General features: G+C 60.1%; 1 protein-coding gene and 1 long non-coding RNA gene across 12 annotated transcripts in view; one reads left to right on the top strand and one right to left on the bottom strand.

Moving 5' to 3' along the window:
* The window catches only part of TNNI1 (troponin I1, slow skeletal type), a 24,469-nt gene extending 15,208 nt beyond the window's left edge, over window positions 1-9,261 (top strand). For 2 of the 3 annotated variants that reach the window (XM_073799860.1, XM_073799862.1), the window contains exons 4-10: window positions 972-1,001; window positions 3,387-3,428; window positions 4,394-4,525; window positions 6,056-6,145; window positions 7,594-7,770; window positions 7,978-8,087; window positions 8,933-9,261. In XM_073799860.1, coding sequence (XP_073655961.1) covers window positions 972-1,001; window positions 3,387-3,428; window positions 4,394-4,525; window positions 6,056-6,145; window positions 7,594-7,770; window positions 7,978-8,085 — 579 coding nt within the window. In that variant the 3' untranslated portion in view covers window positions 8,086-8,087; window positions 8,933-9,261. Of the gene's footprint in view, window positions 1-971; window positions 1,002-2,337; window positions 2,359-3,386; window positions 3,429-4,393; window positions 4,526-6,055; window positions 6,146-7,593; window positions 7,771-7,977; window positions 8,088-8,932 lie in introns of those variants that run through there. The other variant, XM_073799865.1, reaches the window with a different exon arrangement.
* LOC141277804 (uncharacterized) overlaps window positions 2,864-16,201 on the bottom strand; it is a 15,231-nt gene continuing 1,893 nt past the window's right edge. For 3 of the 9 annotated variants that reach the window (XR_012329660.1, XR_012329659.1, XR_012329658.1), the window contains exons 2-6: window positions 12,397-14,293; window positions 8,266-8,565; window positions 7,624-7,744; window positions 6,808-6,887; window positions 2,864-5,075 (exon numbers count right to left, since the gene is read on the bottom strand). This is a non-coding gene — a long non-coding RNA (uncharacterized lncRNA). Of the gene's footprint in view, window positions 5,076-6,807; window positions 6,888-7,602; window positions 7,745-8,265; window positions 8,938-11,392; window positions 11,511-12,396; window positions 14,294-16,201 lie in introns of those variants that run through there. The other 6 variants (XR_012329657.1, XR_012329662.1, XR_012329661.1 and 3 more) reach the window with 6 other exon arrangements.

Here is a 16,201-nt window from a genome sequence, read left to right on the forward strand (position 1 = left end):
AAGGGGTCCCAGGGTCACACAGGTCAGGGGGCTTCATACTGTGCTCCACGGGCGCAGGACCTCACGGAGGGGCATGGGGGTCCTGGGCTAACGCCCCTTCCACCAGGGCCAGCCGCTCTATTGATTGGACTTGCTTTGAACAAAGGGTTCAGGACCAAATATTAAATGGAAAACAAGTTCTCTAACCCCTGATTTTGCAGAGGGAAAAGCTGGCCCGGGGAGGGTTAGGGTGAAGACCAGAGTGGGACACGGGGTTTTGCCCTGACTCCTGGCCTGACCCCCCTCAGGGCCCCTCACGGACCTGTCCCAGCCCATCACCATCCCCGTGAATGGCGCCCCCTGGCGGTGTGCCCTGTGGTGGCTTCCTGTGGCCTGCACTCACTGTTCCAGACCCTGCCCTCTCAGACCTTCATGACCACCCACTGCCCACAGGACAGCCTGCCTCACCCTGTCATTCGAGGCCCCGTGAGCGAGCACCCACCCCCCCAACTCCAAACGCGTTTTCTGTGTATCCCATTCTGTTCCCCACAGGTGTCGGCAAATGTTTTCTGGAAAGGGCCAGCTAGGAAATAGTTTAGGCTTTGCAGGTTACATAAGGTTCTGTCCATAGTCTTCTTTGCTTTACCGTCTTTTAAGCTAACAGTCCAGTCCTGGCCTGTGAGCTGTAGTCTGCAGATCCTGGTCCTACACACCTGCCCAGCAGAACCACTTTTGATCCTCATCTTGTTTCTTTGCCTTTGTAAGGTTTCTCTCCCCTGTGAATGAGTGAGTAAATGAATGGAGAGAAAAGAGTAAACGGACAAGTATTTACCCCATCCTGACCCACTGGAAGGCGATACGTCTGATTTCTCCTTTCTGCTATCGGACCTTCTTTCCCAGGCTGGGCGGCTGACACAGCCCCACGGCCCAGCCAGGTCGGGGTGAGGGCAGGAACTGTAACTCTCCCTCATCCATGGTTCCTTCTGCCCCAGGTGCCGCCCCACCGCCGCCATGCCGGAAGTGTAAGTAGTATTGCCTCCCCCCCTCCCCGCCCCCCCAGCCCCGCCCCGGGGCCCACCTCCCCGCCCCGGGGCCCAGGAAGGCATGCGCCATTGCTGCAGATTTCAGACCATCTGTTCGGTCCCTGAAGCAGTTCCCCGGGAGACCAGATCCTAAAACAGGCACAGTCCTGAGAGCCGGGGTCCCCAGGGTCCACGTGTCCTCCCAGGCTTTGGGCAGAACTGGCTCTCAGTTTGTTGCTGGAAGACCCTCTTGGCCTGTGTCTCAGAGTTTGTTTGCACTGATCAAATGGATGGATCACAAGCCCCAGGCCATGATTTAACGTTACCCAGTAGATGAACAAGCTTTGGGGAGGTACCTACTCGCCCGGGAAGGAAGTTTTCACAGCCTGGGACCCCACCTTGAGGGTTCCATGCTCCCCAGTGTACAGTGGCTCGTGTCTCCCAAAAGGGCCCCCAGTAGCTCACAGGGCCTGAGGGTTTCTGTTCTATTCTGCGTGTGCTCGAACTGGCCCCCCTGCACGACGTCTGTCTGCTTTCTTTCTGGTGTGCTGTCACCGCGCCCCTCCCCCAGCCTGTCCACACGGTCTGCTGTCGCACGGATGCTGTGCACTGTTCACACTCACTCTGTCTTCTGCTCTCCCCCCCCCGCCCCCCGCCCACCCTGGCCTTCCTGTTATGGATGCCTGCAGCGAGGTGAGTAAGACTGGGGGTGTCTCTGTCCTGGCGGACGTTAGACAGGTGGCGGTAGGGTGGGCATTTGAGGAGAGAGAGCTTGGGTCAAGGTCTGGGGAGGGATGCTCAGCGGCTGCGCAAATTCCCTGGAGAATATAAACCTTGGGGGAAGATTCTGGACTTGGGGCTCCTCAAGGTCCAGGGAGGGGGCGCCCCAGTGCATCACGTCCCTGGAAGGTGGTCCTGGGGCTGGGACCAGACAGAGGCGGTGCGACTCTGCACCCATGCTGACCACCGAGCAGTTCTCCCTCACCGGGTCTGAGAGCGCGTCCAGCTCTGGGGGGCCGTCCTGTCCTTGCAGATCGACATTGGAAAGGTGGGAGGGAATCATCCGTGGGTTATTCCAGCCCCGCCCACCACCGGACACGGAGGGAGGAGCAACAGGATTCTTGCCCTCCCCTCGGGTCTTAGCCCTGCCCCCGATGCAGCCCAGGTCTGTTTAGACTGCTGAGGACACACACAGCCTGCGTCCCGCCTCGCCCGGGGTGGGGACTGCAGCTGGGCAGCTGTGGACTCAGGACTGGCAGGCTGGGAGTCAGCAGCACGGATGGAGGGGACACTCGGCAGAGATTCTGTTTTTCCATAGTCGTGTGAAACTCTAAGTTTCACTGAGGCTCATATGAAAGTGAGTCCCTGGTGACTGATGGGCAACGAGGTGGCCAAAATCTCCCCCGGTTGGTGGGGAGATGGTGAGACATCTCCGTGGGTGCATGACAGTGTAAACCGCGGCTGGTGAGGCACATAGCAACAGGCCATTCGCTCGCAACCACGCGGACCGGACACACAGCAAAACCCTTGGCTTTCGGAGAGGAAAAGACAGAGCACCCTGAATAGCTGGATTAGAAGCAGGTTCCAGGCACGAGAGCCCCTTCGTTTTCTCCCACAGGGACGGCTCAAAGCCGATTGCTTCTTCTTTACGCACAAGAATAGCAAACCCAAGCTGTGGCCGGGGCTCCGCAGAGTAGCTGCAGGTGGGGGATGGGGGGCGTTCACCAGTAGCTCGAGAACTGACCGCCTGTGTCCAGGAGGAGACAGGAGCCCTCGGAGTTAGGGATAGAGCAGACCCCTCTCGCTTCCCTGGGGGACGCTGCCACGGGGCCAAGACCTATTAGGACGTATCTAGTCAGCAAGAGATGTCAAGCATGTTTAATAAGAAGAGAAAATATTGTCTGCATAACTGAGAGCAATTTACATGGATTGTGTTGATATCAAGAAGAGTTTTGACGTCTAAAGAGATGGAGCGTCTTTACTGAGGGAACTCAGGGCTTACTCCTCTGGTGACACAACGTTGCCCCAGCGCGCCAGGCCGCGTGCCTCCGGCACGCTGTTCGAAGCCGGTGCTCACCCACCATCTCATTCTGTCTGTAGTCCCTCTGTGGACCGGGTAAGGTGGGTCTCAGCATCCTGACTCACAGATGAGGAAGGGGGTGCCCAGACCCTGTGACCCACGCAGTGTCTTGCAGGATTCAGCCCCTCGGTCAGGGAGCTGAGTCTCTGAATCTGAGGGGTGCAATCACAAGATGAGCTTTTAAGGGACCCTGAGGTGAGGATTCTGGGTTAGGATGGTGACAGGCTGGCGCTCATCCCGGCCTGGTCCAGATTTCTGGTTCTATAGCCGCCACCTCACCCATCTCTCCTCCTCTTTCTCCTCAGAGAAAACCCAAGATTACTGCCTCCCGCAAACTCCTGCTGAAGGTGAGCGGGGTCCTGGCTCTGGGGAGGTGTCCGGAGAGGTAGAGGGGTGCAGTGCACCTCTCCGGGGGAGGGTCATGAGAGGTCAAAGAGGAGGGAGACCAGAGTGGGGAGGAGGTGGGGGATGAGGAGAAGGGATGGAGGATGAGAGGGGATGGAGGAGGAGGGGATGGAGGACGAGAGGGGATGGAGGAGGAGGGGATGGAGGAGGAGGGGATGGAGGATGAAAGGGGATGGAGGAGGAGGGGATGGAGGAGGAGGGGATGGAGGAGGAGGGGGGAAGGAGGACGAGGGGATGGAGGACGAGAGGGGATGGGGGAGGGGATGGAGGAAGAGAGGGGATGGAGGAGGAGGGGATGGAGGACGAGAGGGGATGGAGGAGGAGGGGATGGAGGAGGAGGGGAAGGAGGAGGAGGGGACGGAGGAGGAGGGGATGGAGGACGAGAGGGGATGGAGGAGGAGGGGATGCAGGAGGAGGGGACGGAGGAGGAGGGGACGGAGGAGGAGGGGACGGAGGATGAGAGGGGATGGAGGAGGACGCGGCAGAGGGAGTCTGGCCAGATCCTGGAGCCTGTGGTCAGAGGGCGGGAACCCGGAATTCTGGTCCCGGCACCTTCCCAGGGCTTGGCAGGAGGCGGGGCCATGTTCAGGGTGGGACCCCTGGTGGGGGCAGAGGGCTTGCTTTATTTTGGTAAGAGATTCTTTCTTAGGAGCTCTGGGGCCCAAAAAGATGAGAAATGGTAAGAGGAAGATTGAAGGACAGTAAGGTCCGGGGTCCAAGAGCGCGGGTGCTGGTGTGTGGTCCCCCGGGCTTTGGCGTCACGGGGCCGCGCACACACTCCCACTCTTGGCGGCTGCCTGGGCGGGGCCTCGTCCGGGGCCGGGCTGGCGGTCGGGGGCCCGCCTCCCCTTCGGGCCCCGCTGCCGTGGGGGGCCGGGGCCGCGCTCACCGGGTGTGTCCTGCGCAGAGCCTGATGCTGGCCAAGGCCAAGGAGTGCTGGGAGCAAGAGCACGAGGCGCGGGAGGCCGAGAAGAGTCGCTACCTGGCCGAGCGCATCCCCGCGCTGCAGACCCGAGGCCTGTCGCTCAGCGCCCTGCAGGTGGGCATGGGAGAGGGGCTCCCGAAGCGGCGCGCAGCCCCGCGGCAGGGGCTCAGACTGGCTCGGCCCCAAGCTCTCTCATTAGTCTTCACAACCCCGTGGGGCGGGGGCGGGCTGGGGTGGGGCGTTGGGTCCCATTTTACGAGCGGGAAGGGAGCCTCAGCAGGGAGTAGGGTCTTGCTTGCGGGGGGCGGGGTGGGGGGGTGCTGAGCAGGGGCCAGGTCGCGTATCGGAGCAGCGTGACGGTGCAGAGCGGGGAGCTGGCCAACGCTTGGGAGGGCCCACTTCTCCAGACCTGCCCGTAACATTGATAAGAGTTTAAACACCAGTGACTGCAGAGTGAAGGGCCCGGAAGGAGATACAGATCTCCTTTGACTTACCATGAGGTTAAGTCCCAAGAAACCCATCGTCAGGTGAAACTGTCGTAGGTCCAAAGTGCACTGTCTACGCCTCACCCAGCGCACATCACAGCTCACCTGGCCCAGCTTAACCGTGTGAGGACCCCACTCACGGTAGCTGAAAGTTGGGCGAGATCAGCTAACAGAAAAGCCTATTTTACAATAAAGAGTTGAATATCTCATGTAATTTACTGACGATGAAAAAGCAGATGGTTGTCTGGTACATAAGGGTTTTACGTGTGTGGGTGGCCACCCTCACGAGCGTGGGGCTGCCTGGGAGCTGGGGCTGCACTGCCCAGCACCGAACATCACTAGCCTGGGCAGGATTAAAATTCAAAATTCCAAGGATGGTTTCTACTGAATTTGTATTGCTTTCTCATCATCATAAAGGCAAAAAAGATCATAAGCTGAGCCATCGTAAGTCAGGGACCATTTTTTTAAAAAGACATTTATTTAATTATTTTGTCTGTGCCAGGTCTTAGTTGTGGCATGCGGACTTCTTAGTTGTGGCATGCATGTGGGATCTAGCTCCCCGACCAGGGATGGAACCCAGGCCCCCTGCATTGGGAGCTCGGAGTCTTACCCACTGGACCACCAGGGAAGTCCCACCATTTGTAGACCAACATGTCACCGACGGTTACCTCCAGGCGGTAACCTATGTTATTACTGCCTGGTGGTAATAATTCCTATTTTATTATTAATTAAATAATAATAATTATTATCACTAATTATTCCTATTTTATTATTATTAGTATTTTTTTGTTTGTTTAGGCTGCACCGTGCAGCATGCGGGGTCTTAGTTCCATCGAACCCGTGTCCCCTGTATTGGGAGCACAGAGTCTTAATCACTGGACCGCTAGGGAAGTCCCCTTATTTTATTATTTTTGCTTAATATATAATTTTCAAAATTTCTACAATTAACTTACATTCTTTTTATCATAAGAAAACTTTTTAGTGATAAGTACATTCGGAAAGGACTTCCATTCAGAGCGAAGGGGTCTATCAGCCCCTTCCACAGCTCAGGTCTTGCCGTGGTGGAGGAGGGGCCGGGCACCCGGCTGGGAGGTGGAAAAGGGGGGCTGGGGGCTGAGCGGCTCCCTCATCTCCCTTCCTGACTCCCCTGCTTCCCCAGGACCTGTGCCGGGACCTGCACGCCAAGGTGGAGGTGGTGGATGAGGAGAGATATGACATCGAGGCCAAATGCCTGCACAACACCAGGGAGGTGAGCCGGGGCTGGGGGGTGGCAACACCAGGGAGGTGAGCCGGGGCTGGGGGGCGGCAACACCAGGGAGGTGAGCCGGGGCTGTGGGGTGGCAACACCAGGGACGTGAGCCGGGGCTGGGGGGTGGCAACACCAGGGAGGTGAGCCGGGGCTGGGGGGCGGCAACACCAGGGAGGTGAGCCGGGGCTGGGGGGCGGCAACACCAGGGAGGTGAGCCGGGGCTGGGGGGCGGCAACACCAGGGAGGTGAGCCGGGGCTGGGGGGTGGCAACACCAGGGAGGTGAGCCGGGGCTGGGGGGTGGTAGGGGCACAGCTGGAGCAGGCTGGCTGGCTGGGACAGGGTGGTGTGTGAGAAGGTGGGCGCAGCCAGTGCAGGTCAGGTGGGTGACGGGTGACGTCTGGGGGTGTCGGGTGGGCACTGACGTGGCAGTTGTGGACCAGGTCCCCCTCCCACTGCCGGGTCTGGGGAGTGGCACTTAGGAAGCTCTGGTCCCTGCACTCCATCCCCCAGGGCTGGAGTTGGGCAGAGAGAAGGTGATGCTTTTCACACAGATGAAAAGCACAGACTTCATCCAACCTATAAGGTGGGCTCTTCAATGGAAGAGAAGCCACCCCTTTTATTCACCCACACAAATAATCGTAGCCTGTTAATAACACCTTACCTTGCAAACGGCTTTCATGTGCCTTGTCCCTTTGATCCTCCCTGCACGCCTGTGGACGAAGTGGGTGCTTTTGTCTGCACCTGACAGATGAGCACACAGGTTCAGAGAGGCTGAGAAACTCGGCCCAGGTCACACAGCAAGTGGACCTGGGATGGGCCTGGCCTCGGACCCTCACTCCAGTCACTCAGCACTCCCCCGGCATGGGGCGCGGGGCGTCAGCTCCACCCAGACCCAGCTCTGGTGCGGTGGGCAGAATGCGGAGGGCAGGGCTCCTGCTGCTGGAGTGGGCGCCTGTTCCAGCAGAGGGGTGGGGAGGGACTAGAGCCACTTCCCTCCTTCCCACTCCTCCCCAGCAGGAATGACGGTCTGTGGGTTCAGGGATCCCCCCAGAATTTCCTCCTGAGGTTGCACCCTGGAAATCCCCCAGGGGGCTCGGACATGGGGTTTATCCATCCTGCTGGACCAGGGCTGTGCCCTCAATGACCTGCTCTGAAGGCTCACTGGGAAGGGACTGGTTAGAAGCGGGAATAAGAGGAAGTGGCCCGTCCCACTGCAAACAGGGCTTCCGAATGACACTTCTGTCTCTTCCCTGCATGGCCGCCACGGCTAACCGAGTTCCCTCTCGGAGTCCCACTCACCCCTGTACCAATTGAATAGGATAGAACGAAGGTGGCTGTTTGCAAGGTGACAGATAGTGGGTCTGGGCGTCCCCGAGGGCCTGGCCTGGAGCCTGGAGAAGTGGGGCCTGGCTGGGGCCCGGAGCCCTGAGTTGCCCCCTCCCCGCAGATCAAGGACCTGAAGCTCAAGGTGCTGGACCTGCGCGGGAAGTTCAAGCGCCCCCCCCTGCGGCGCGTCCGCGTCTCGGCCGACGCCATGCTGCGCGCCCTGCTGGGCTCCAAGCACAAGGTGTCCATGGACCTGCGCGCCAACCTCAAGTCTGTGAAAAAGGAGGACACGGAGAAGGTGAGCCCCCGACCTCACCCGACGCGGCCTCGGCCAGCCCTGCACCCCCCACATGAGCCCCGCCAGCTGGCAGCACGTTCCAGGACCCCTGTTCTGGGAGGAGGGCTGGGATGTCCCCCCTCTTAGGGGAGGCTGACTTCCCATCACCCAGCCGCTCCCGCGCGGGGAGGGCCTGGTGCTAGGTGTCCCCTGTGTGGCCGCCCACAGGAGCGGCCCGTGGAGGTGGGCGACTGGAGGAAGAACGTGGAGGCCATGTCCGGGATGGAGGGCCGCAAGAAGATGTTCGACGCTGCTAAGTCCCCGACCTCCCAGTAGAGGTAGGCGGAGCCAGCTCCCCGCTCCCAGGCCCCAGCTGACAGGGCCGCAGGGACACCAGGACGGCGGCTGGCGGGCTGGGCAGGGTGGGCGGGGAAGAGGAGCCATGAGGTGGCTCAGTCCTGGTCCCCCGAGACCGTAGGCACATCCTTCCTGCTTCGGGGCCCTTCACTCCCTCACCTGCAGCATGGGGTTGCGTCAGCTCCCTGATCCCCCAGGTGTATCGCCTGGGGCGCAGATGATCTGGCCCCTCCCAGGCCTGCTGGATCCGAGCCTCTGGGGTGGGATCAGCCCCTGGGTGACTCTGATGCCAGAGCTTAGAACCCCTGGATTCCATGACCCCCGGGGCCTTCCAGCTCTGACTTTCCAAAAGTCTAAAGCACTTTTAACTGCCTCCTGGGGAATCCTGCAAAGTGCCCAGCACTGGTCGGGGGGCTTCCATTCAGAGGAGACAAGGCCACCCACTCTCCGAGGAAGCTGCTGGAGAAAGCAGAACGTTAGGACACGTGAAGCCCTCTGTGGGCGTGCGGAGGGCACACGCAACAGGGCAGGGTCTGTCCGACAGCCCTGTCCGTCTGAGAAGCCTCCTGGAGGGGCAGGCTCTCCGAGGATGTGATGGGGTTGCGGGTGCAGGAGGGCGTGTCAGGGGCTGATGGTGCAACCAGAGCTCAGAGGTGGGGATTAGCCACGCGTGGGAGGATGCCCAGGCGGACAGGTGCGAGGAGCCCCGTGGGGAGGAGGGTGGGGAGAGCTGAGGCTCGTAGGAGCTCCTGTGGACAGCAGTCCAGCCTGGGTGCCGGGGTGAGAAGGGCTGGGAACTGAGGGCTGCTGCCTCTCTGTCCCGCAGGCAGCTGGCCAAACTGTGCTCCGGGTGCCCTGCCTGCTCCTTCCTGCAGCCCCGCCCGCCGGCCTCTCAGCATACCCCCCTGCACTGCAGAGCGCGTCCCCTGCTCCCACGTCTCCCCTCCAGCCTGAGCGCCTTCCGGCGGGACTGGGATTAACAGACACAGAGGGGAGGAATGGCAGCGTCTGAAGACGTCGCCTGGCTGGCGGGTGGGCTCCCTGGGGCTCCAGCCGCTGTGGGGCAACCAGGCCTCGAGGAGGCATGCACCCTCCACTCTGTATGTCAAGCGCCCACGGGCGTCACAGCCTCTCCATTAAAACCAGTGTCCTGCTCACTTCTGCAGCTCTGGCTGTAAACACCTGGGGGAGGGGGAAGGCAGGGAGCCTGTGAGGGAGGCTGTGCTGGGCTTCAGGCAGCAGCTCGGGGCAGCATGGAGGGCCACCTGCTCAGGTCCTCCTGGTCCCCCTGCCATCTGGTCCGGTGACACCACACAGCACAGCCTGACCGCCAGGGTGCTCAGCTCAGCCCAGCCTGACCTGCGGCTGTCAGGGGGCCCCTCCATTCCCAGCCCCTGGCCCTGCTGCTCTCACGGGGCCGTTCCCCCGGCTCCCCTCTCCCGGGTGCCCTGGTGTGCCTGACCCTCGGGGTGAGCAGTCAGGTCAGTGTCCTGGCCCAGCCAGGGGGATGCCCTGCAGTTCCACCCCGGCCACCAGGCAGCTCCTTGTTCACGCCTGCCCTGGGCTCTCCCATCGGGTCCTGGGCCAGCCCTGTCCACCTGCATCCACCCTCCCTGACTGTCTTTCCTTCACACTCCTGACGGACCATGTCCCCCAGGACTGATTCTGTCCCAAGGTGTGGCAGTCAGTTGTCTGTCCTCCAGGTCAGGTCCTTTCTCCATCCCGCTGACATCTGGGCCAAAGCCCGGTGAGGGGTGCAAGTCTGCTGGGGTGGAATGGGGGGCCTGGGGGCACCCCTCCACACACACGGAGGGCAGCGGCTCCTGTGGAGCAGAGACCAACGTCTGGGCCAGAGAGGCTTTTCCGGGCAGTGTCGTGTGACTCCTGAGATATGCCTACGAGGAAGCAGCTGGTCCCCGGCCCAGCCCTTGGCTTTTTGGCCGCCCGGCACTGGCCCCAGGAGAGGCTGGGCTGTGTGAAGAGCCCTCCAGCTGCCTGTGAGTCCCTGTTCTGCCCTCTGCTCCTAGTGCATTATCCACCATAAATGCCAGAAGCTGGGAGCAAAGTGCAGCACCAGGGGCCCCTGGGCCGGGGTCTGGCTCCCGGCCACGCAGCCGCCAGCCCCTGAAGGACCAGTAACCCGAGATGTGCTGGGGGAAGAGCAGTCTGCCTGGGTCCTTGCTGCAAACAGCTCAGTGGGCGGAGAGGTAGATGTGCTCAAAGAAAACAGCTCCTAGAAACACGGAAACTCTCAGGCGCAGACACACCCAGACACACACCCAGACACAAACACACACACACACACACACACGCAGCTGGAGAGCCCGGCGGGGCTGGGCCAGGCACAGAGCCTGGCTTGGGTCTCACGCCTGGCAGCCACACACACGCCCCCTTCCCTGACGCACAGGTCACTGCGGCCGGCCTGAGTCTGTAGCGTGGCCTCCCCCCTCTGCTTCCTCTCAGCCCTGGGAGATCCTGGCCCCGAGTTGCAAAGGCAGTGCTCGGTTCCGCCCCCCAACTATTGACCTGGGGCCCAGCACGCTGGGGCCCCCACCCTGCCCTGCAAAGCCAGGCCTGACTCAGAGCAAACGCCTGGCGCAGAGCGCCCGTGGGAGGAGGGCCCTCTGGGAAAGGGCCCCTGCCCCACCCAAAGCCCTCCGGGAGGATGTCCAGTCCGTTCTGCTTCCTGGCAGGGCCAGACCTAGCCTACCCCCGTGCAACGGAGCCCTGAGTGCTGACGGCCAGGGGGCTCTGTCACAGGGCTCCTTGGGGTGGCAGTGGGCGGGGCTGGCTTAGTTGTGGCCACAGCAGGGCCTGGGCGGGAGGCATGGTCTCTGGAGAGAGAGAACCACGATTCCACCCGGTCCCCACTCACCACGCAGGGACCCAGCCTGGACACGAGCAGGGCAGAGCCTGGAGCTGGGCCCCACTGAAGACCAGCGGCCGCAGCACTCACTCCACTCTAGGCACTGCTCTCTGCACCTGAATTAGCTCATCTAACCTTCACGACACCCCATGAGAGAGGGACCACAACCACTCCCATTTCACAGATGGGAACAGTGAGGCACAGAGAGGTTAACACCTTTCCATGGTCACACGGTTAGTGAAAGAGGGGCCAGGACTGAACTCAGCTGGTCTGTTAGAGCCCGGACTCTTAGTCACGACTTAATAACATGCCTTACCAGAATCACATCATTACGTTCTCACCAAAACCTAAGGGGTACCTGTTATCTCAGATTCATTGACACATGAGGAGACGGAGGTTGGGAGAGTTGAAGTCACTCACCACGAGTCAAGGGCTGTGACAGCTGCAGGATGGGGACAGGGACCTGGGTCAACCTGCCTTGGCGGTCACCCTTTTCTGGGATCAGACTTGCCTCAACAGAGCCCGACCTGTAACTTTCCAGAAGGGATGTGGCCGGGGACCAAGGGCAATGCATAAGCACCTTGGAGTTCGCCTGTCCCCAGAGAGGAGAAAAACGTTCAAATGAGATGCAAATGCACCCAAATGGACAAAGGGGCCGACTTCCTCCAACAGCAGGGACGCGGACCTATAGCAGCCGCTGGAGGGGGAGCTCCTGCCTCCTGGAAGGAACGACCAGGGCAGAACGCCACCTGCTACACCCCTGCCTGCCCCAGAGCCTGAGGACGCCGGCCGCCCCCCAGGTCTCTATATCCACGGGGCAGGAGGCCGAGCCCACTGTCTGTCTGGGGCCCACCTCGCAGCAGGATGGTCAGGGCAGGCCCAGGCTCAGGGCTGCAGGGACTGGAGTGTCCCGCCAAGGAGGGAGCCCGTTAAACATTAGCCCCAATGGCCCCCCACGAAGTGAGTCAGGCTCCCCGCAGGGCTCCCGGCTGGCCAGGTTTGTTCCAGGTGGGTGACCAAGCTGCCGAAGCCTGGGACAGGCCGCTGGGGCCAGTGCGGACGGCAGCCGCCTTCCTGACCCCAGCAGGGCTCCCTCCTCAGCAGCCCGAAAGCCGGCCAGCGGGCCCTCCGCGGGAGGTGGGTGACGGGCACTCTATCCCGAGACACACTCCTAAGCGGGTCCCTGAGGCTACCGCTGAGCAGCGCAGCCCCCATCTGCCCATGGGCCTGGTGCACGGGGCTGTAGCCGGCTTCTGGAGGCCCAGAGAGGGAGACTGAATTGCTCAAGGTCACAGCCCTAACCAGGGGTACAGAACAGGGCCCTGGACTCCCTGCAGGTGGACAGAGCTCTGGTCTCCCGGCCAGAGGCAGTGGGCCGGGGGCCTGAGCGGGTGGCCCACCTCTGGCCCCGGGTCAGCACCCACCTGGCTCCACCGGTTGACACGGGCTGGGTGAGCCCCACCCTCGGCTCTGGGCTCAGGAGAGAAGTATGGCCACACCTAAATGCCAGGGCAGGTTTTCCAACCCGGGAGCCCCGGGGAGGAGCGTGTGTGTGTGTGTGTGTGCGTGCGCGTATGCACTTGTGGCCGTCCCTCGGAAGGGGTGAGTCTGGTGTGTGTGCCCGTGAGGGTGGTGGCTTGCTTGCCCTTAAGTGCCATGGATGCCCACATGGCCCTCGGTTTAGAATTTTCCAGATGCAATTCCCCTGATCGGATCTCTGTGACCCAACTTTCTACTCCACTGCCCGCTGAGGAAACCGGGCTACTGCAGTGAAGTTTCCATAAAGCTACGTGCATTCAGTGAAAAGGGTTCTCCTTTTCTCAAGTATGCATGCCTTAATTCTATTATTTTAGTATCAAGATACCCTGTACTTATGGGGTGGGAGCACAGGAAGTGGTAACTGTCTTCTAATTTCTTCAAAAAACAAAATGGTGGGGCTTCCCTGGTGGCGCAGTGGTTGAGAGTCCGCCTGCCGATGCAGGGGACACGGGTTCGTGCCCCGGTCCGGGAAGATCCCACATGCCACGGAGCGGCTGGGCCCGTGAGCCATGGCCGCTGAGCCTGTGCATCCGGAGCCTGTGCTCCGCCACGGGAGAGGCCACAGCGGTGAGAGGCCCGCGTACCGCAAACAAACAAACAAAAACCCCACAAAATGGTGGCAACTCGATTTGTGTATTTATATTTTAAAAAGTATTATTAGTTGGTGAAACCCAAAGCCAGGGAACCACTGCCCTGGATTCTTTAGGGTGTGGGTCTTACCTCCCAGTCACAGTCAGGCTGTGACTTCCAACCCCGCTGGCCTGGGGCCGGGGATCCCCTGGTCTCCACTCTGGCCTCTTTGGGGGAAAGGAAGCTGCCTTATGTCCTGTGTAGACAGGGGTTGGGGGCCGGGGAGTCCAGAGCCCAATGTCTTCCTTGGGAGGGGAAGAGAGAGGGGGCTTCCTCCTCCCACTGGCTGGGGAGTCAAAAACTCCCCTCCTGGACCAGGGGATTCCCAGGGTGATAAGCCCTGCCTTCCTGGATTCTCCCCAGGGGAAGTGGCCAGCACAGGCTCACAGTTACTAACATATGCACACAATTATACGGTGAACACCTCTGTGTGAACCACTCATTTTAAGAACTAGGGAACTGCGATTCAGTATCTTGTAATTATCTATAACAGAAAATAATCTGAAAATAAGGAAGTAAATAATTATATAAATATATATGTATAGCTGAATCACTTTGCTGTACACCTGAAACTAACACGATATTGTAAATTAACTATACTTCGATTAAAACAAAAGAACTAGGTTATTGCAAATGCTTTTGAAGCCCCTGCACACCCCTCTCCAACCATGACACTTCCCCTCCAGAGCGCTGAGCCTGCGCTTTAGAGCCCGCAAGCCACAACTACTGAGCCCACGTGCCACAACTACTGAAGCCCGTGTGCCTAGAGCCCGTGCTCTGCAACAAGAGAAGCCACCGCAATGAGAAGCCCGCGCACTGCAACGAAGAGTAGCCCCCGCTCGCCGCAACTAGAGAAAGCCTGCGTGCAGCAACGAAGACCCAACACAGCCATAAATAAATTAATTAAAAAAAATTGCTTAGCACTCCTCCACTTGCGAATAGACGTGAGACAGTAGGTGTGGTTGCAGTTGGAGAGGATCCTGGGGCGGCGCTCGCTGGGGCTGGCTTTCTCGTAGGCCACCTCCATGCAGATCCCACACACCATGTCCTTGCTGCGCTGCACGGCAGACGAGAGCTCCATGTCCTCATGGGCCTCGAAATGCATGCTTCTGCTTTGGAGTTCATTAGAGGTGAAGGTTGCAAAATTCACCCCTGTGAAAGAACGAAGCGATGAAATACCACCATTTACTCACCTTTTCCCTGTGAATAGGCCTCTGGGTGGTTTCCGGAGTTTTGCTTCTATAACCAGTGCTACCGGGGATGTTCTGAGCTCCTGCTTGGTGCCCGTGGTCAAGGGGCCGGGCCGTCAGCACTTGCTGGTTTCCAAGTACACTCCCGCAGCAATCTACCATCAGGGTGACCCAGATCCTGGAGAAGAAGGGTCCTAGACGCTGAGAGGCTCCGACCCAGCCTCCCAGGTAACACAGAGGGGATCCCGGGCTGTCTGGGGTTTCCTGTTCTCCTTCCCAAAGCAAGTTAGTGCAATTCTGTAAACCTACCATGCCAAGCGCTAGTGTAGACACGGGGGCGAATGAAACACTCCTGCTCTCCCCAAGACGCTCGGGGCGTTGAAACACGGGCACGGGCACCCTGAGCACCACCCCTGCCCTTGTGATTGTCCCCTTCTCCCGCCCGCCCTGCACAAGCCCTCGGGTGCTGTGGAAAACGCAGGCCAGGCTGTCCTGAGCCCCGCCCCAACGTCCAGCCATGTGCTGGACAGCTCCCCGGGCTGCCCTTGGGGCCCTCACATTCCCATGGCTCAGGCCAGGGCTGCTGCTGACCACCTCACAGGGTGCAGACAGCCCCACGCCAAGAGCTCTCAGGCCCCAGGGGTCAGTACTGAGGCTGAGGCCCCTCGGGCTGAGGTCACCGGCCCCTCAAGGTAGCAAGTGGGCGTCACCTGGCCTTCTCCCCTCCACCCAGCAGCCAGCCCCATGACCACTCGGCCTTCCAGACCTCCGGCCAACCCCTCCTCCCCCTCCTCTGTGCTCCCGTCGCGGAGCACAGGCTCCGGACGCGCAGGCTCAGCGGCCATGGCTCACGGGCCCAGCCGCTCCGCGGCATGTGGGATCTTCCCGGACCGGGGCACGAACCCGCGTCCCCTGCCTCGGCAGGCGGACTCTCAGCCACTGCGCCACCAGGGAAGCCCAAGTCCTTCTTTTTTTTATGGACGTAAAAGTGGTCCCCTCGGTGGTGGTCTCCCCCTGAAGCCTGGTCAGTGTTGCTTTCAAAGTCTCGGGGGCCTTCCCACTCAGAGGCCATTTGCCTTGTCATTTTCAGCTATTGGGCAGGGTCATGGCCAAGTCCTAAGCTCAGGGCAGCATGAGGACCCCTTTCCTGGTGCCGTGACGGGCACACGGTGCTTCGGGCGCATGAGCCCTCTCCTTGAGGAACCACCTTCCACTCGAGACCCCACATCTCCGTTCACGCCCCATCCTGTAGCGGGTCCCTCGCCCCATTCTCTGATGAGTGAATTCCACTCAACGTTCAAGCCCAACCCGGATGTTCCCTCCCCTTGCAGGCACCCCCAGTCCCTCCACTAGAATTAATCTCTCCTGATGACAAGTTTCAATTTTCATCACAGCCTGTCTTGAACACGGCTTGTATGTAAGGACGCTTAGGAGTACCTGTGTGTACCTATGCTTATGCACACGTGTGTGTACCTATGCTTATGCACACGTGTGTGTATGCTTATGCACACGTGTGTGTACGCACGATTAGGAGCACATGTGGCTGTGCACCAGCACGTGTGTGCCTCCACTGCCAAACTGGGACTGTCTTGGGGTCAGGATCTGAGTCCCCACCATCTTGGTGTCATTGAAAGCCAGCGCTGTTTGCTGATTGTAGCAGGTGGAATTATGTTCCCGCCCCAAAAGAAAGGTCAGTCCCTAAGCCCTGGTAGCTGTGAATGTGACCTCACTGGGAAATCGGGTCTTTGCAGATGTGATCAAATTTAAATGTGGTCGTATTGGATCAGGGTGGGGCCGTAACGCAAGGACTGATGTCTTGATAAGAAGAGGGAACTTTGGACGCGGGCACAGAGACACCGGGACAGTTCCC

This window comes from Tursiops truncatus, chromosome 1, assembly GCF_011762595.2.
Source record: "Tursiops truncatus isolate mTurTru1 chromosome 1, mTurTru1.mat.Y, whole genome shotgun sequence".
Taxonomy (NCBI): domain Eukaryota; kingdom Metazoa; phylum Chordata; class Mammalia; order Artiodactyla; family Delphinidae; genus Tursiops; species Tursiops truncatus.